Below are 18,472 nucleotides of genomic sequence, written 5' to 3'. Positions count from 1 at the left end.
TCGGTGGCAATTTAATTTTAAATTCAACAAATGTGTTTTGAGTATCTGTTGCGTCAGAGATACAGGAGGCAGAGGTGGAAGTTATCTGCAGCTTCTACAAAGAAGCTGCCTAGTCCAGTAGCAGTGGACTGGGTGCATATCACAAGAGTAGCCAAGGCTCAGAGCATTGGGGATGGAGCTTTTGGGTTGGGCGTCTGCGTGGAGGAGGTCCTCTTGTATTGGGCCTGTGAGGATGACTAGGAGTTGGACATGGATGGAGACAGAGGGACTCCTGAGGAGAAGCGGAGGACAGAGCATGGTGTGTGGACAAAAGTGGGAATGGTAAAGATGTGCATACAGAGTAGGTTCAGATTAGGACATCTTGGGCCCTTTTCCGATCCCTTATGTTTTCTTGGCTAAATAAGGAAAGCTTGGGCTAGGGACATAACTTAGAGTTAGAGCGTGTCTGGCATGTGAAAGGCCCAGGGTTCAATCCTCGGTACTGTGTAGATAGATATATAGATAAATAGATGTTTTAATTTAAAAAAATAAAGAAATAAAAATAAGAAGAGGTTTTGGAGCAAAGAATCATTTGGAGCTGAGATCCGAGGTGGGTTTCCTATCAGGGCCCTTTCCAGGAAGAAGTGGGAGGAGCCAACATTGGCTGTGTGTGGCTTTATACCCCTAGTACAAGACACTAAGGAATGGCTGGAGTTGGAAGAAGATGCCCAAAAGACCTATGTGATGGGGCTTCTGGACCGACTGGAGGTGGTCAGTAAGGAACAACGGCTTAAGGTGGCCCGGGCTATTCTCTATCTAGCCCAAGGTAAGTGTCTGTTCTTGCTGATTTGATAGGGGTAGGAGCTAGAGAGGGAAGTGCATAAAGCCGACCTTACTGGGAGAAGGAAAGCAGGGACCCTTACCTCCCAATGGCAGGCCTTGCCGTGTTAAGAGTAGCCGTCCTTGTGGGGAAGATGCCACTCTGGATCTCTTGGAACCTGCCTCTGTCTCAGTGAGTGCATCAGATTCGTCTTTTTTCTTCTTTTTTTAGAACAGCATCTCACTTTGTAGTTCTGGCTAGTCTCGAATCCACAGAGATTACCTGCCTCTACCTCAGAAATGCTAGGATTAAAGGTGTGTGCTACCATGCCTGGCTCTCTCTTTCCTATTCTTTCTATTTCTCTAAGAATGTCTGTGAACTCCTGCCTCTACCTCCTTAGTTAAGATTATAGACATAAGCCATACATACCCTGTGCATGTCAGGATAATTTCTTCTTCTTCTTCTTCTTCTTCTTCTTCTTCTTCTTCTTCTTCTTCTTCTTCTTCTTCTTCTTCTTCTTCTTCTTTGTCTTCTTCTTTCTTCTTTCTTCTTTCTTTTCTCTTCTCCTCTCTTCTTCTTTCTTCTTCTTTTTCTTCTTTCTCTTTCTTCTTTCGTCTTTTTCTTCTCTTCTTCTTCTTCTTCTTCTTCTTCTCTTCTTTCTTTCTTCTTCTTTCTTCTTCTTCTTCTTCCTCCTCCTTCTCTTCTCTCTTCTTCTTTCTTCTTTCTTCTCCTTCTCCTTCTTCTTCGTTCCAAGACAGAGTTTCTCTGTGTAGCCTTGGCGGTCCTGGACTCACTTTGTAGAACAGGTTGGCCTTGAACTCACAGCAGTCCACCTGCCTCTGCCTCCAAAGTGCTAGGATTAAAGGTGTGCGTCACCACACCCGGCTAATGTCAGGGCTTCTTACAAGGATTTGTGTCACCACACCCGGCTAATGTCAGGGCTTCTTACAAGGATTTCCCCCTCTAATCTGGGTGTATGTAGAGATTAGCAAGAGAATCCATGTAGGAAGAGCTGATACCCTGGCACCTGCACTGAGGTTCCTCGTGGCAATTTGGAGGCTCAAGCCAACACAGCAGCAGGAGGGGATGCTGTGAGTAATGTGGAGATAACCAGAACTAAATACGATTAATTGGGTAATGCTTCCCAGAAGAAACCTTGTCAGCCAGGTGTTGGAAGGGGCACCTACATAGCCTTGCTAGAGCAATGAAAATAAGCTCTGAGCATGTGAGCATTGCTGGCACACCAATAAAATGGGAGCCAAAAAAAATTATAAAAGAGAAAAAAAAACAATAAATAGGAGGTAGAGCTAGGAAAGGGAAGCTGTGGTAAACAAGGTGGTTCTCTGTGGTCTGGTGTTCTAACCAACCTCCAGCTGCCAATACAAAGGTCCTTTTGCTTAACGGCTCTGTCTGCAGCCTGCGCTGGGCAGTCAGGAAGCGGAGGGAGTTGATATGCTCAGTCCTCATAAGTATGACTTTCACACGTACTCTGGTGCCTCATATTTGACCATGTCCCCTGGAGGGGGGGACCTGGCGGCACTCAGAGGAAGGATAGCAGGTTACCAAGAAGAGACTTGATACCCTATGAGCATATACAGGGGGAGGAAATCCCTCTCAGGAACAGTCATAGGGGAGGGGAATAAGGGGAAAATGGGAGGGAGGGAAGAATGGGAGGACACAAGGGATGGGATAACCATTGAGATGTAACAAGAATAAATTAATTAAAATTTTTTTAAAAAAAGAATGACTAACAAGCTTGAGAAGACAGTCTTGATGACCTCACTCCTCTTGGGTGAAATAACTCTTGAGTGGTGTGTTTTATACTGTTTCCAGAAAGTTCCCTGGAACTGAACTCTTTCAGCTGCCGCCTTCTATCTCTCTCACTTCCCCTGTCTCTCTTCTGGTGATCCCTGGGATCCGTTCCCAAATAGACTATTTGTGTTTGAATCCTTATCTCAGGATCTGCTTCTGGAGGGATTTAAGACTGGCCATTGATGGGGCTGGAGAGACCGTTCATTGGAGAAGAGCACTGGCTGCTCTTCCAGAGGACCTGAGTTCGATTCCCAGCACCCACGCGGCAGTTCACACCTGTCTGTAATCCAGCTCCAAGTGGTTTGACACCTTCAAAAAGACATGCATTTAGGCAAAACACCAGTGCACATAAAGTAAAAATAAATAAATGGGTTTTAAAAAAATATTGGCCATTGATGAACACATTTGACTTCCCCACTGACTCACTCATCTAAGGAAGTTCTCATGGACCCTGCCCAAATTCTGTAAGCCTGATTATTCTGTAAAGTATTAGGAAAGGTTGTTTGTTTGTTTGTTTGTTTGTTTTTATTCATTTTTTTCTAGACAGGGTTTCTCTGTGTAGCCTTGACTATCCTGGACTTGCTTTGTAGACCAGGCTGGCCTGGAACTCACAGTGATCCACCTGCCTCTGCCTCCCAAGTGCTGGGATTAAAGGCATGCACCACTACCGCCGCCCAGCTTTTTTTTTTTTTAATAATTTATTTTATTTGCATTGGTGTAAGGACATCAGATCCCTTGGAACTAGAGTTACAGACAGTTGTGAGCTGTCATGTGGGTGCTGGGAATTGAACCTGGGTCCTTTGGAACTGCAGACAGTGCTCTTAACCACCAAGCCATCTCTCCAGCTCCTAGGAAAGTTTTAAGATCATGTCGTGGGTAGAAAGACCCAGGATGCCTGCCCTCTCCAGCTCCATCCTACAGCAGTTGTCTGATCCTCTAGGCACTTTTGGGGAATGTGATTCAGAGGTCGATGTGCTACATTGGTCCAGATACAATTGCTTCCTGCTCTATCAGATGGGGACCTTCTCGGCCTTCCTGGAGCTACTCCACATGGAAATCGAGTGAGATGCCTTAGGGGTGGGCTGGCTTAGAAACTTTCTTGAAGGGTTTACACTGTCTATGGAATTCCCTGTGGGGGCGGAGCCTACTCACACCTCCACTCACAGCTCACTGATCCCCTCTATCCAGGTTTCTTTCCTGATACTGTGCTCTCCCTCCCCCAGGTTGAACCAAGTAGTGGCTACAACCCTGGGCTTCACAGCCCTCTCCTGACTTGGTTGCCTTTTTAATCTAGCGCCTTTTCAGCTGAGCCCAACTCTGGAATTCATAAAGGAAACTTTTTCCATCATAAGCACAAGAGGAATAGACCAATTTCTGTCATTGTGCCTAATATTTCCCTCCTGAGTTACAGCTGCAGACGTGGCCTCATCTGCTGCTGCCACCACACTGACCCCTCTCTCTCTTGCACCCGCCATGCAGGAGTTTTGGATACACTGAAGTCTGCTTATTACTTGTCATACCATTTCACATCTGTTCTGATGTCACAGACCCTACCGCTTGCCTGTGTTCACCATGGAGAGGAGTTACCAGGTTGCAAGGGCAGTCTGCGGGTTCCTTTATCTTAGATCAGGTTCCCAGTGCCTACGTACCCCAGGAATAGCAGATACTGGTGTCTGTGTGTTGTAGAGAGCACAGGGAAGAAAAGGGCCTCACAGGTTCCTTTCTTTCCTTCCTCTCCATGGCAGCAACAACCAGGCCTCTAGCGGTACCCTTCGGAAACCAGCTGTCTCCATTGCTGACAGCACCGAGCTCAGGTGAGTGACCATGGGCTTTGGACAGAGGGTGTCCGACATGAGTGGGATGTTAACCTTTTATCTAATCTTGTCTGATGGGACTCCCACTGGTGTTATCTTTGAAGTCTGTGGCTACAGGCTGGGAACTGTCTTGGGAATCTCTTACGGTCCTTTTGTAACCCCAGGGTACTGCTGAGTGTCATGTACCTAATGGTGGAAAATATCCGACTGGAACGAGAAATAGACCCCTGTGGGTGGAGGACAGCCCGAGAGACCTTCCGAACTGAACTGAGTAAGAAATAGCTTTTGAGCAGGGGGTGTGCATAGAGTCCTGAGGGTGGATGGGAACAGAATGTCTGTTTTGTTTTCTTTTTTAAGACAGAAATGCTGCACAAGGCATGAGGACTGGGTTTGATTGCACTCCTGTGTCTCTTGGTTTCCTTGATTAGAAATGAAGATAGTCATTCCCTTTTCATTTCATCATGAATCCCATATGGGGGGAAATGAGTTGAATTGCCTTAAATACCAAAGGATCAGATGTGAACGCATTTAAAAATATGTATTTATTGATATAAGCAAGCAAAGAATGAAGTGTGGTTCACAAACTACCTCCAGTCCTTTAGCCACGTCATTACTGTCACTTCCTGTTTTGTATGGCCCTCAAAGCATTACCTTAATCTCTGGGGTTGGGGTACACTATTTTACCACAGTAGCTCAATCCTGTCCTTTAAAGGAATTTCTTCTGGGGGCTCACTGTGGCTCCTTTACAGGACGAGGTACTCTGGAATATTTCAGGGGAGGCAAGTGCCTTCCTCTGTGCCCAGACTCAGGGGTGTGAGGACAAGATGTCAGCAACTTCATCTCACTTTCTCTTGATTCTCTTTATACCTCAGGCTTCTCCACTCACAACGAAGAGCCTTTTGCCCTCCTGCTGTTTTCCATGGTCACCAAGTTCTGCAGTGGCCTGGCCCCTCACTTTCCAATAAAGAAGGTTCTGCTTCTGCTCTGGAAGGTGGTCATGGTGAGCTGCTGAGCTTCTCCATTCCCTCTTACCTGGCCAGACTCTTCTAAGCTGTCTCTGTGAGCTGAAGCTAGGCAGCAGAGTAGGGCAGGATTAGCTCCAGCTAACCAAGAACAGCAAAAGGGCCTCCAGGAGCCACCACACACTCTGCATCATCAGGCCTCTGTTTCTATTGGATGAGTCTAATGGATATCACTCCTTAAGTTGATGGTGTCAGTGGCACCTTTCTCTAACAGAATTAATGTTTCACAGAAAGCACACTAGCTGGCCACTGGGAATCTGGCTTTTGGACAATTCTGTACCTGTTTTTGTAATTATGAAATGTTAGAATACTGCATGCAGCCAGGAGTGGTGGAGCATGGCTGTAATACCAACTCAGGGAGGCAGAGGCAGGCACATCTCTGAGAGTTTGAAGCCAGCCTGGTCTACAGAGTGAATCCAGGACAGCTAAGGCTACACAGAGAAACTCTGTCCTGAAAAACCAAAAACAAAAAAACAAAAAAGTAAACAAAAAGATTAATGCATGCCTTTTCTTCCAATAGAGGATGAGCATCCTTACAAGTATATAGTTAATACTTTGTTATTTATTAGTCAACCTGATCTTTCCTCCCACGGTCTCCCTCTGGCACCCGTCCTGTAGAACTAGAGGAACAGCATACCCTCTTAGTGGGTCTCATCAGGAGAATCATCTCTTGATTGCAGAGGAAACTATGTGACTCTAGGACAGCATAACATCTGAATGTCCTCCTTAAAATGAGAGGTTATGGCACCCACATGGCAGCCCCCAGCTGTCACAGCTCAAAGTCCCAGGGGATCCGACTCCCTCACATAGACATACATGCAGGCAAGGCACCAGTGCCCATGAAATAAAACAAATAATTAATTAAAACAAAAGGAACATTTTTTAAAATGAACGATTGTGCTAAGGATGGTGGTGCATGGTTGCAAACTAGCACTTGATAGACAGAGGACTCAAACTGCAAGCGTAAGGCCAGCTTGGGCTGCACAGTAAGACCCTGCTCAGGAAACAAAACAAAGCGGGGATTGTCTTCTGTTTCTTAAAGCAGAGCCCCTGCCCCTTCTAATTTCTAGTGCTTGTTTCAGCCCTGGGTCAATAAGTGATGCTGTGTTTTATTCTGACCCTAGATGTCCTTCGACTGAAGTAGTGACCGTGTTTGTTCCTTCATGTTTTTCTGCTTCCTTGTTCAAGAGGCAGTGTGAGGAAATTGGAAGTTGAAGTTCTTTCCTTCCATCCATGTTTCTCTGACTTTATTCTCTATGACTGTCCTCCCTTCCTCTCTTCTCTTTCTCCTTTTTTCATAACAATTTTTTGAAATTATAATATATCATTTCCCCTTTCCCTTTCCTCTCTCTAACACTTTCCATGCACCCACCCCTTGCTCCTTGCTGTCTCTGAAATCTGTAGCCTCTTTTTTTTTTTTTTTTCAGTTACTGGTGTGTGTGTGTGTGTGTGTGTGTGTGTGTGTGTGTGTGTGTGTGTGTGTGTGTGTGTTTCTAAATACATAAATGTAATATACTGAGGATTTGGTATTGGATAACCTCCCCTTTCCTTTTCACTCTTTAGTTTACCCTCGGTGGATTTGAGCATCTGCAGGCTCTCAAAATACAGAAGCGTGCAGAGTTGGGCCTGCCTCCACTAGCTGAGGACAGTATCCAGGTCGTAAAGAGTATGCGTGCCGCCTCCCCGCCTTCTTACACTCTTGATCTGGGGGAATCTCAGCTGGCCCCTCCACCCTCCAAGCTGCGGGGCCGCCGTGGTTCTCGAAGGGTATGGACCAAGCATACAGTAGTATTGGGGTATTAACTGGTTAAAAAAATCAAAAATCTAAGATGTTATGGATGTGGTAGGAAAGGACAGTAAATAGCTACCCAGGTTGGCCCTGTAGCCAGCATGAATCCTTGAGTCTGTCCGTTGGCCCCTCCACTGGCCATGTGTGAATTATTGGTCTGGACCTCAGTGACTTGAGTTGCTTAGCACCCTAAATATGAGTTAAGTTAGAATTCTGAGACTGAGGACCCTGAAAAGAGCATCAAGCAAATCTCATGTCTATTATGAATCACCATTTTCTTGGCAGCAAGAAGTTTTATTTTGAGCCACCACCATATTCTGTCTAGCCTTGGACCACAAGCTTACGTTTGAGAGATGTCTACTTAGGGCTCTGGGCAGTGTACAGTCTTGAGAAGTTCTAAATGAGTTACATTGAGCCATGGGCACATCTTAATGAACTCATCTGACCTACTAGAGTTTACCAGTTAAAGATAACAGAGCCACACAATCCAGTCTAAACTGTAGGCAGTATGACTGTTTTTTTTTTTTTAACCATTCTTTTTTGTTTCATAAAGTAATGCTTACTCATTGTAGAAAATTTAGAACAAATATAAAAATGTGTTGAAGAGAAAAAAAAAATAACCCACAAGCTTAACAACCAGAGACAGTGACTGTTAACTTTTTGGCCTATTTCTGTCCAATCTTTTTTCTTCTTCTTCTTTATGCAATAAGATTTAACATTCTAAACTCACTCTCTTTTTGCCTGGCAGCAAGCTTCTGTCTTCCTCTTCCTCAGCCAGCCAGCTGGTGTGTGCTGACAGAAAGCACACTAAATGAATGTTCGCCTAATCAGAGCATAATTAGGAAGCTTTCAGAAAGCTGGCTGGGTATCACACTGGTACTCTCTGGCTCTGCTTCTTGGCCACGGTCATTTTCCCAAGAGCTTGTCCTATGACCGAATCTTGTGAGTTTTAAGGTGGAAGTGGATAATGCAGTGTTCTCACAGTAGATGGCTTTCCATCGCATGTTTCCTGAGGTCCAGAGAGAATGGCTTCAGACGAGGCTGCCATGAGCTCTGTATCCTTTCCTCTCTCCCATGCGCCCCCAGCAACTCCTCACCAAGCAAGACAGCCTGGACATCTACAATGAACGGGATCTCTTCAAGACTGAGGAACCAGCCACCGAGGAGGAAGACGAGCCTGCAGGTGATGGAGAACGAGCCTTGGATGGAGAGTTAGACCTGCTAGAACAGGATCCTCTGGTGCCACCTCCACCCTCACAGACACCGCTCTCTGCTGACCGGGTGGCCTTTCCCAAAGGCCTTCCCTGGGCCCCAAAAGTCAGGTAGGTTTAATGGCACCCAGGATCCTGAGCAATGGGGTTTCAGTCACTGAAGGGCCAGGGTGGAACAGCACACGTTTTCAGTGTTCACTAGCCTGGTGAGGTAATCCCAACCCCAGGATGGCCTCTGTCTTCTTCCCCTGCTCTAGTCCTTCCAGAAGAAAGAACTGGGCTCTGAGGCGTTCTCTTTCTCAATGTTATTTTGTTCTGTTTTCCTCCTCTCTCTGGTACTGGCCTCTTCACCATCATCTCAGACAGAAAGACATTGAACACTTCTTGGAGATGAGCAGAAACAAGTTCATTGGATTCACTCTGGGGCAGTAAGTGATTAGATATTCACAACTGGATACGAAGTCCATCCTGGAGGCCATGAATCCTCTCCAGTAGCCTAGCCTGTGTGATATAAGCTCCTCATTTTCAGAAATGCTTCTTGCATGCTGTTGTCATTTTTGTGACCTTACATAAGAAGGTGTAGGCTACCAGGGGGAGATGCTGACGCGTGTGGTCCCTGTGATCCCAGAGTATATGGGTAGTCTTCTCTTCCATCGAGTTTATGGTTTGGTTTTCTGTGTCTTTTACAGAGACACAGATACCTTGGTTGGATTACCTCGACCCATCCACGAGAGCGTGAAGACTCTAAAGCAGGTGATGAGGGTGGGCTTTCATTCTTCGGGCATAGGAAGCCATCAAAGCAAATCAGATTACCACTGCCTTGGGTACTGGGTAGACTTCTTCTAGATATACTTAGGACTTCTGCATCTCCTCCTGCAGGCCTTTTGGCCAACTAAGAAAAGTCAGGCCTCTCTCTGCTTAACTCAGTTTCCTGCATTCAGGTGGATGAAAAAAGACAATTTCTTTCTTTTGCCCCTGTCCCCTCTTCCTGCCATTCTCTCTCCTTTCCCATTCTTTGCTTCCTTTTTTTTTTTTTTTTTTTTTTATTTCTCTCTCCTCATAAGACCACTAGCTTCTAAAGGCCAAAGATTAGATAGGAATTTTTATATCCAGTGTATGTATAAACACAAAGAATGTGGAGTCATAGCTACATACATACATACACATCACACATGTCTGAGCAGTAGTCCAAGGTCTTGGCTCCCCCTTGGACTTCAAAGGTAAATGACTAAGTACTTGCTAGTATCCACAAATACAGAAAAGTTAACATACAGAATTTGTTTACAAAGCACTCCTCAGTGCTAATTATGCAGAGGTCAGTAAGATTCTTGCTTCTGAAAGTTTTATGTGCATTTGGGATGATAGACCCATGGACTATTTCCTTGTGAACAAAGAAAGTTGAGGAGGAGACTGGGACATGTGTGAATTAGGTTCTCAACCCTTGTTGGTGTTTTCTTATCTTTGCCAGCACAAGTATATCTCCATTGCAGACATACAGATGAAGAATGAGGAGGAGCTGGAGAAATGCCCCATGTCTTTGGTAAGTCCAGGAATCCAGCGCACAGGAGAGAGAAGAAAGAACTCTGTCTGCAGTGCTGTCACAAAGCATGCACTCTGCATGCACTGAGCCAGCATGTTAGGTTCTCTTTGTGTGTCCTGCAAGACAGCGGCCCCATACTGTTGTAAAGTTAGAGAAGGAAACTGGTTAAATAATTAAACAAGACCATTACAGAATGGTAGATCCCATAAAGATAATTTAAATAGGATGGCACCATAAAACTATCTGTAAATTGTTTTCAGTTGGGCAGTTGGGGTAGATGAGATGTCTCAGAGGTGAAATGTAACCAAGATCTGAAGTATGGAAAGGGGCCAGCCATAGGAACATCAGAGGAGAAAGCACTGTAAGTAGAATCAGGGTAGAAGGGGCGGGCACAGAATGCAAGAGGCAGCAAAAGAAATCTGGGCAAGAGGTGGACATGTGGAGATGGTGTCAGACAGATGAACAGGGAATACTTTACATAGAACCTGCTAGCAGAGGGAGGGAGCTTGAAGTTGATTCACAGCACAAAGGAGAACTGTTGGAGATTTTAAGCAGAGGAGAGACATTAGGTTTTTAAAAACACTGTCTATGTGCAAAGATTAGACTAAACAAAGAAGGGAGGCATTAACACATCTCAAAACAGTTAAAGTGAAAGTTGATAGTGACCTAGACTAGGGTTGTAGATGAATTTGGGTTATTTTTTGAAAGCATAGCTGACAGGACTTGCAGTTCAACTAGATGCACATCAAGAGGCAAAGAGAAGAGTCAGGAGTAAGTATCACCTCGAATATAGGAGGAGTTTGGTCATACTAAGTACAAATGCAGAACTACTAGGCAGTTAGTTCTAGGGAGAGGACTGGCTTCAGGAAATTTGGGAGTCATTGATTTGTTATATTGGTAAAAACTATAGACAAGGCTAAGATCCCAAGGAAGTCTGACACCATAAAAACCAAGTCTTAAAAAAAGGAGTGATGGCTGCCGCAAGTGCTGCTGGTAGATGGCACACGATAAGGACAGAAGTGCCTGTTGCATTGGACAGCACTAAGGTAATTGGTGACTTTGTTAAGAACGACCACAGTAAAATGGCTGAAAGCTTGTTCCAAGTACATTGAAAAGGAACGTGAAGAAAACAAGTAGGTAACAGCATAAGGAAACAGAAAGAAGTGAGATGGTGGCTACAAGAAGATGTGGGGTAGAGAGCATCATGCTAAAGCATAAAGAAACTATGGTGTGTGCATTATCCCAGTACTTGAGCGGCAGAAGCAGAGGGTCAGGAGTTCAAGGCCGTCCTCAGCTACTTACCTAGTTGGAGGCCAATGTGGGCCACATGAGAGCCTGTTTAGGAAAGGAAGGAAGGAAATTCAATGATCCAAAAAAAGCAACTAACTAAAGGTCTGATAGATTTTATCAAGAGAAACTGGAAGGAATACTTAAGCACGTAGAGTTCTTTCTGTTATTCCAGTGGACCTGAGATCAATTTCTAGCACCCACATTGTAGGGAACCTCAAAAGCTGACTCAAGATACCTCAAGACCAAGTTCTCAGCACAAAGGAGATTTATTTGCCCCAGAGAGACAAAGTCCAGGGAGTAAGAGGCAAAGACAAGAGATGGAAGATGAGGGAGAAGGGGAAGGGAACAAGGGAGAGAGAGCAGGGATGTCTGTCCCAGAAGGGAGCAAAGAACTGTCTCTGGATAGAGAGGACCCATAGGCAAATGGCAGTTTATAAAGGTAAGAGGGGAAACCCTGCCTTAGGATGAGGTGTTTAATTTTAATTGGACATGTCAATTAGGTGAGCCGAAAGGGACTTTCAATTGCTGGACTTGAATACTTTGATAGCTGGACCTTGGTAGTCACCTCAGGAGGAGGAATTAGACAAATGAGGAATAGGCCCTAGTGACCAGCTCTAGGAATGTAATCTAGTGATGTTTAGCATGGCAGAGGGGATCAGGGAGAAGGACGAGGCCTGCCAGACCTTGCTGGCCACACTGGGCAGAGTCTCTTCACACATGGCTGCCTAACAACCATGTGTAACTCCACCTGCTCTCATACCTACATGCACATACCTATGCATAATTAAAAATAATAAAGATAAACCTTAAAAAGAAGGACTGTGGAACCCCCAAGCCCAAGTAGAGGCTTTGGCTTATGTTCTCAGCATAGGAAGTTACCTTACATGTCAGAACGCAGAGGAGACTGGCAGATCTGGTATTCCAAAGATGTAGTACGTCTTTTTTTTAAAAAGATATATTTATTATTTATATAGTATTTAGCCTGCATATGAGCCAGCAGGCCAGAAGAGGGCACCAGATATCATTATATATGCTTATGAGCCACCATGTGGTTGCTGGGAATTGAACTCAGGACCTCTGGAAGAACAGACTGTGCTCTTAACCTCTGAACCATCTCTCCAGCCCTGTAGTATATCTTTCTGATTACTCTGTCTTTCTGTGGCAGAGTCAGCAACTTGAGGGGCTCTGGGGTGAGAGGATTGGTTGAAGAGAGAGAAGGTAGTAGGCCTTTTGGGGAGCAGGAAGGTGCACATGCTAGGCTCACCAGGCTCTCTTGAATGCCTAAGTAAGACTTGTGTCCATTGACCCAATTTTTCCCCCTTGCCTCCAAGTCTTTTGGCAGTGACTCTCACTATGTGATAGGGGACCTCAAGGAAAAAAGGACTGTATTGGCCAAAGATTTCAGTGAGGCCTGGGCTGCCTCGGGCATCTGAGAACCCTACTTGTCCCATTCTAATAAAGGGATTCATTAGGGTCATGAGGAAGGCAAAGGTACACATGGGGCACTTAGTCAGAAAGTGATGTTGATGAGGATACTGGAGAGGGTGAAAATTAGTTCCCAACCCTTTAAAGTCTTCCTTGCTAGTACTCATCTTGTCTCTCTCATCATGAGCTACTTAACTCCATCAATAACCCTTCCTATTGCACTATCTATCTTCCCTCTCCCCTTCCTAGATGATAGAAAAACTCTATGGTTCTTGGTTGATCTCTGACTCACACCAGGGGAGGTCTCTCTGTGTAGCTTATCTCAGTATGTCCGATGTATTATAGCTTAGGTTAAACCCATGTATATCTAGGGTGGTTTTGTATGTATGTGTGCACTAAAGCAGGAATTGGTTTAAGCCAACTCCTAGGTTGAAGTTCTGACTCCTGATTGAGCGTATGACATAGAAAGATTATTAGCGGGCCCTGCCCTGAGGACACAGGAGCAGGAGAGCTGGCCGTGCCATGAGGACAAGAGAGCAGGCTCTGATCCAGGGCTTTGAATGAACCTCACCCCAACATCTACCCCATGTATGACCTGCTGGAACATATGAAGGGGCCAGACCTGCAGATTCAAAGATTAAGAATGCCCTTGACACACGGCAACAACAGGATAGCTGATAGCAGTCCTAGTGGGGATCCGGTAACGATAGTGTGGGCCTCAAACCAGACCCATTACTCGGAGCAATGAACATTTGAAAGTAAACATATGTGGACAAAAGGCTATACTGCGTGATACACTACAGCTTCTGTGACAAGATTTATTTATTTATTTATTTATTTATCTATTTATTTATTTAATGTATATGAGTGCTCTACCTGCGTGTACTACTACATGCCAGAAGAGGGCACCAGATCTCATTATAGATGGTTGTGAGCCACTATGTGGTTCCTGGAAATTGAACTCAAGACCTTTGGAAGAGCAGACAGTACTCTTAACCTCTGAGCCATCTCTCCAGCCCCTGTGACAAAATTTTTTGTTTGTTTGTTTGTTTTATTTTACTGGGGGGAGAAGAGAGATTTTGGTGTATTACGTGTAAATCATAGACATTCAATAAAAGGAAAGAAAGAAAGAAAGAGCCGGGCATGGTGGCGCACGCCTTTAATCCCAGCACTCGGGAGGCAGAGGCAGGTGGATCGCTGTGAGTTCGAGGCCAGCCTGGTCTACAAAGTGAGTTCAGGATGGCCAAGGCTACACAGAGAAACCCTGTCTCAAAAAACAAAAATAAATAAATAAATAAATAAATAAATAAATAAATAAAAAGAAGAAGAAAGAAAGAGTGATTATTGCAGATACTGGGGAAACCAGTCTCATCAATAGTTGGGACCAGAAAAAGATAGCAGAAGTCATCTAAGCCAGCTCAAAGAAAAAACTAGAGCCTAAAGAGGAATGGTCACTTATCCAAAACCATATAATGAATCATTAATACAGTCAGGATAGTATACCAGAGCTGATTCCCAGCGCAGTTCTCTGTTCCTACTACCCCTCACCAACCAACAACATGTAGCCTTTAGTAACCTGAAAACAGTCTGTGTTTTCTGCCTTAGGGAGAAGAGGTGGTACCAGAAACGCCAAGTGAAATCCTCTACCAGGGCATGCTGTACAGCCTCCCCCAGTACATGGTAAGGAGTTGGCTGGGCCAGTACTGCCCATCTCCACCAAGAGGAATTCAGAATTCTGAACGGTCCTTGTGGCTCCTCAGAAGGTGCCATTCTCCCTAGCCTTTCCTGGGGCCTGGGTGCATCAGAGCCATGAGTTCTGCCAACGTCTGCCATGTCTCTGCAGCTTCTAGATGGGAGTGGTGAGATGCTGGTAGGGTTAGAGGAAGAAAAAGAGGGGAGAATGTTGGGCTTATTCTCCCATTTATCTCTCTGCATCAACCCTCCCACTCTGTTATGTTCTACCTTTAGAAGGAAGAGCCCTGAAGCAAAACAGCCCAGAAGCTTGCTTTGGCTTTCTTCCTTGGCATCACAGACAGGCCTCAGGATAAACACCTGTTTGCATTCCTATATGCTGGCAAGGCTTAGTCACTGAAAGAAAATCTTAGATAAAGGCTTTGAAATGCCTTTCATCTGGACTAGAGGGGTTTGGAAGACCCTGTGTCTTGCTGAGTGGGATAGACAAGGGTGGGTTTCCTCTTTTTTTTTATCTCCCAGATTGCTCTGCTTAAGATTCTGCTGGCTGCAGCCCCCACCTCCAAGGCTAAGACAGACTCTATCAATATCCTGGCAGATGTCCTGCCTGAGGAGATGCCGTGAGTGCTTCCACTGGGGCAGCTGCTAGACACTAGTGCTTTTCTTCAGGGCTTCTCTGTCCCACTGCACTTTAGTAACACTTATAGGAATTGTCTTCAGAGGAATCTCTCCTTTTCCACACATACCTCCTGTCCCCTGCAGGGGCTTCTACTGAGCTCTGTGTAACACAGAACTAGGGTCCAACAGAAAACCTCAGTGCTAGTGACTTGCTGCTGTATATATGGGGAGACAGTGCCAATGGATGAGTTTGCCCAAGAGAGGATACATCAGCAAAGAGATCACGAAAGCTTTTTCTTGGGCAGAATCGTAAATGGGAACTTTGGAGAGTTCTCTAGCACAGAAAATCAGGTTTCCTAAGTCCTAACCGTATAGACTGTATATATAAAATCTAGCCCAACTACTTGGTCTGTCCTCCTAGCCCTCCTTTCATTACCTCTCTCCCTTGTAGCATAACTGTTCTGCAGAGCATGAAGTTAGGCATTGACGTGAACAGACACAAGGAGATCATTGTAAAGAGTATCTCCGCCCTGCTCCTTCTGCTTCTCAAACACTTCAAACTCAACCATATCTACCAGGTGAGTAGTTAGAAGTTCTGGGTTATCCGCTCCTCGTGCCCTGGGGCAGCACAGGAATGCTTGTACTGCTGAGCCTTGCCTTTGGCCTTGGTTAGAAAGCCCAGCTGCTTGTAGCATGAGAGTATGGTGAGGATGTGGAGTGGGATGTGGGGAGCTGTCCTAGAGAGAGGCAAAAGTCTGTATTCTTTGTAAGTTAGTTCAAAGTCTGCCTGGGGAATGATTCTTAAGAGTACTAGCCAGTCAGAATCCATTCAAACATTCCTGAGAGGTCACCGGGCATCTTGCACAGCTGTGTGCAGAGCACTTCTCTGACATCTGAGGTCTAATTCTAAATGAGGCACGGCTCATGCTCTTACAAGCCATACAGTCCAATTGTAGAGTGCTGTAATACTGACAGGCACTGGATGCTGTAGAAATACCTAAGCCAACTTGAGGTAGAGGTGACATTTAACCTGAGTCCCAGAGAAACAGATGTTATCCAGGAAATGGGGGGGGGGGGTTACCAGGGAAGAAAAGAACCAATTCAAGGAGAGCAAGCAGAGGACTTTTAGAAAGTAATTAAATGTTGCTGGAGCTCTGCCTCCGAGTGGGCATGATAGAGAAGTCCTAGTGATATGTGAAGCCACAGTGTGGGAAAGCAAAGTCTTGACTTTTAACCCTAGTCTCCTCACCTATAACATAGGGATAAGCCGAAGTGCTCAGGAGGTAGGAGGCTCTCTGTGAGTTCTAGGCCATTTTAGTCTACAGAGTGAGTTCCAGGACAGCTACACAGTGAGACTCTGCCTCGAAACAAAACAAAACAACAACTAGAGAAAAAGTACCCCAAAAGCCCTACCAGCCCCCTCCCGACCAAAAAAAAAATGGATAAAATAAGGATTCCTTAAGGATGAGCAGCTCACAGAAGCTTTGTAAGATGTAAGCACATCATATGCACTGTTTGCCTTGGTGCTGTTGGCATGCCCAAAACAAGCAAATGGATGCTTCTACTCTAGGGAGAGCGTGGGACTGAGAAAGCCTTCTCATCTCTGCCCCGAGGCTTTACCCTATTTTCCACCTAAGCACTCAAAATAAAGCCTGATAGAAGAGTGAGTCAGCGAACAGGAAAGGCCCACCCAGTCAGTGACTGTGGCTTCCTGCAGTGTTTACTGACCAGCATCAGGATTGAAAAGAGCAGACTGCATGGGAGACATTGTTTCTCTTGGTAAACAGTAGATAGATGTATAGCCAAATGACAGATATGCTGATGGGCCTGGCCGTGTCATAAAGTCCTGACAGAGCCTGAGCATGGCTCACATTTTAAAGCTTCCTGTCTTTTGATAGGCATGTGCTGGCTTCTCTGTCTGGAACTCTGGAAAATATATTTGGGTGGCGTCCGGGAGAAGTGGTTGTGGCAGAGGCTGACTCCCCACCTCTAACCACATATTGAGGAAGAGAAAGCAGCTGACCTTTCTGCCATGGCTACTTCTTGCTGATGACACAGAGATAGGGGTTTAAAACACCACAGCTCTCCACCTTTTCGACCTTGTTTCTGTACTGTCCCCGCATTCCGAGTCTCTAAGTTGGAGACCACCTTTGTTTTCTGGTGCTCTTTGGTGCGTCATAAACAGAATCCAGGGCAACAAGCTCTGTAACTTTGCCTTTATGACCCAGCTAGGTCTTCCTGGACACAAACCCCATTTGGATTTAAGAGAACCATATGGAGCCCCAAGTCCTGGTGTTTATCTCGTCAGAGACAGACTGGGTTTCTCAGTGCGGTGTCTGCTGGCTGAAGAGTCTCTTGTTTGTTCATTCCCTGGTACATGGGTATTCTAAGTATTAGAGAGAACGCCATATACTGGACATGCTGCTGAGGCCTGCACTCCAGTGGTTACGCTGTGCTGTCTTCAGCCTCATGAGTGCTAGCAGCTGCCAAGAGTTAGTGCACCTGTCTCTGCTGTATCAGTCACCGTCAAAACACCGTGAGCCAGAGGTCTGGTGTGAAGCCAGCTCCCTGGGGAGACCTTCTTTCCCACTGAGCTTAGGAACAAAATTCACAGAGATCCCGCTATTTGTTTGGGCTATGCTTTCCTTTCTAGTGTGTTTAATGTGTGTTTTTGACCAAGAACTTGTAGCATCCACTATAGGGTATAAGATAGTCTGTATGTAAGATAGGCTGGCCAAATATGAGTGTGCCCATTTCAGAACCTGACAGACTGGTAACACAGTAGACAGTAGATATTCTTAGGAATGGATGTTGTTATATTTGTACTTCCCTGCCATTTTTTTTTATATATACATGTTTCATATCTTCCCCCAAATAAGCAAACCTTTCTGCTCTGATCTTTTAATTCAGTTTGAATATGTGTCACAGCATTTAGTGTTTGCCAACTGCATCCCCTTGATCCTGAAATTCTTCAATCAAAATGTCCTGTCCTATATCACTGCCAAAAACAGGTATGGACTCCAGGCAGATCTCAGGGTGCTAATTTGCATAACTAAGGGAGTTCCTACGTCTCTGCACCTTTCAGTTCTTCTGACACCCTTAGTCCTTCCTTTCTTAGAGCTTTCTCTGTTCAGTTCAGTCTTCTTGAAGTGTTAATTAACTGATGGGAATATGTGAGTTTTTCTCTTCGTGTAGATTCCATAATTAATCATTTCAAAACCTGAAAAATATTTTGAAATAAAGCTACAAGATGAACGGATATAGGAGATCTTTGTGCTATACAACAGCCCATTTGTGTGAACAGCTCTGCTCTTAGTAGAAATTGTAAGCTTCAGTAACTGGACCAGTTATACTGCTTTGTAAACAAAAAGTGTTATGCAAAATTCATGATGATGAGAGAGTCAAGTCCTGCCCACCAGACCACCAGGGGAAGTTTTAGAATCTATAACCAAAGGTAAAT

At 45.1% G+C, this 18,472-nt stretch overlaps 1 protein-coding gene across 1 annotated transcript in view; it reads left to right on the top strand.

Annotated features, from left to right (window-relative positions):
• Strip2 (striatin interacting protein 2) overlaps nt 1–18,472 on the top strand; it is a 40,485-nt gene that overhangs the window by 9,430 nt on the left and 12,583 nt on the right. Inside the window, exons 4-17 of the mRNA XM_051151813.1 lie at nt 668–805; nt 3,552–3,672; nt 4,357–4,425; nt 4,590–4,696; nt 5,298–5,425; nt 7,011–7,214; nt 8,323–8,558; nt 8,810–8,875; nt 9,137–9,200; nt 9,916–9,987; nt 14,308–14,382; nt 14,917–15,014; nt 15,464–15,590; nt 17,923–18,023. Of these exons, the coding sequence (XP_051007770.1) occupies nt 668–805; nt 3,552–3,672; nt 4,357–4,425; nt 4,590–4,696; nt 5,298–5,425; nt 7,011–7,214; nt 8,323–8,558; nt 8,810–8,875; nt 9,137–9,200; nt 9,916–9,987; nt 14,308–14,382; nt 14,917–15,014; nt 15,464–15,590; nt 17,923–18,023 (1,606 nt within the window). The remainder of the gene's footprint in view (nt 1–667; nt 806–3,551; nt 3,673–4,356; nt 4,426–4,589; nt 4,697–5,297; nt 5,426–7,010; nt 7,215–8,322; nt 8,559–8,809; nt 8,876–9,136; nt 9,201–9,915; nt 9,988–14,307; nt 14,383–14,916; nt 15,015–15,463; nt 15,591–17,922; nt 18,024–18,472) is intronic.

The sequence above is a fragment of the Acomys russatus genome, chromosome 10 (genome assembly GCF_903995435.1).
Source record: "Acomys russatus chromosome 10, mAcoRus1.1, whole genome shotgun sequence".
Classification (NCBI taxonomy): domain Eukaryota; kingdom Metazoa; phylum Chordata; class Mammalia; order Rodentia; family Muridae; genus Acomys; species Acomys russatus.
This window is presented reverse-complemented; position numbering and strand designations above follow the sequence as displayed.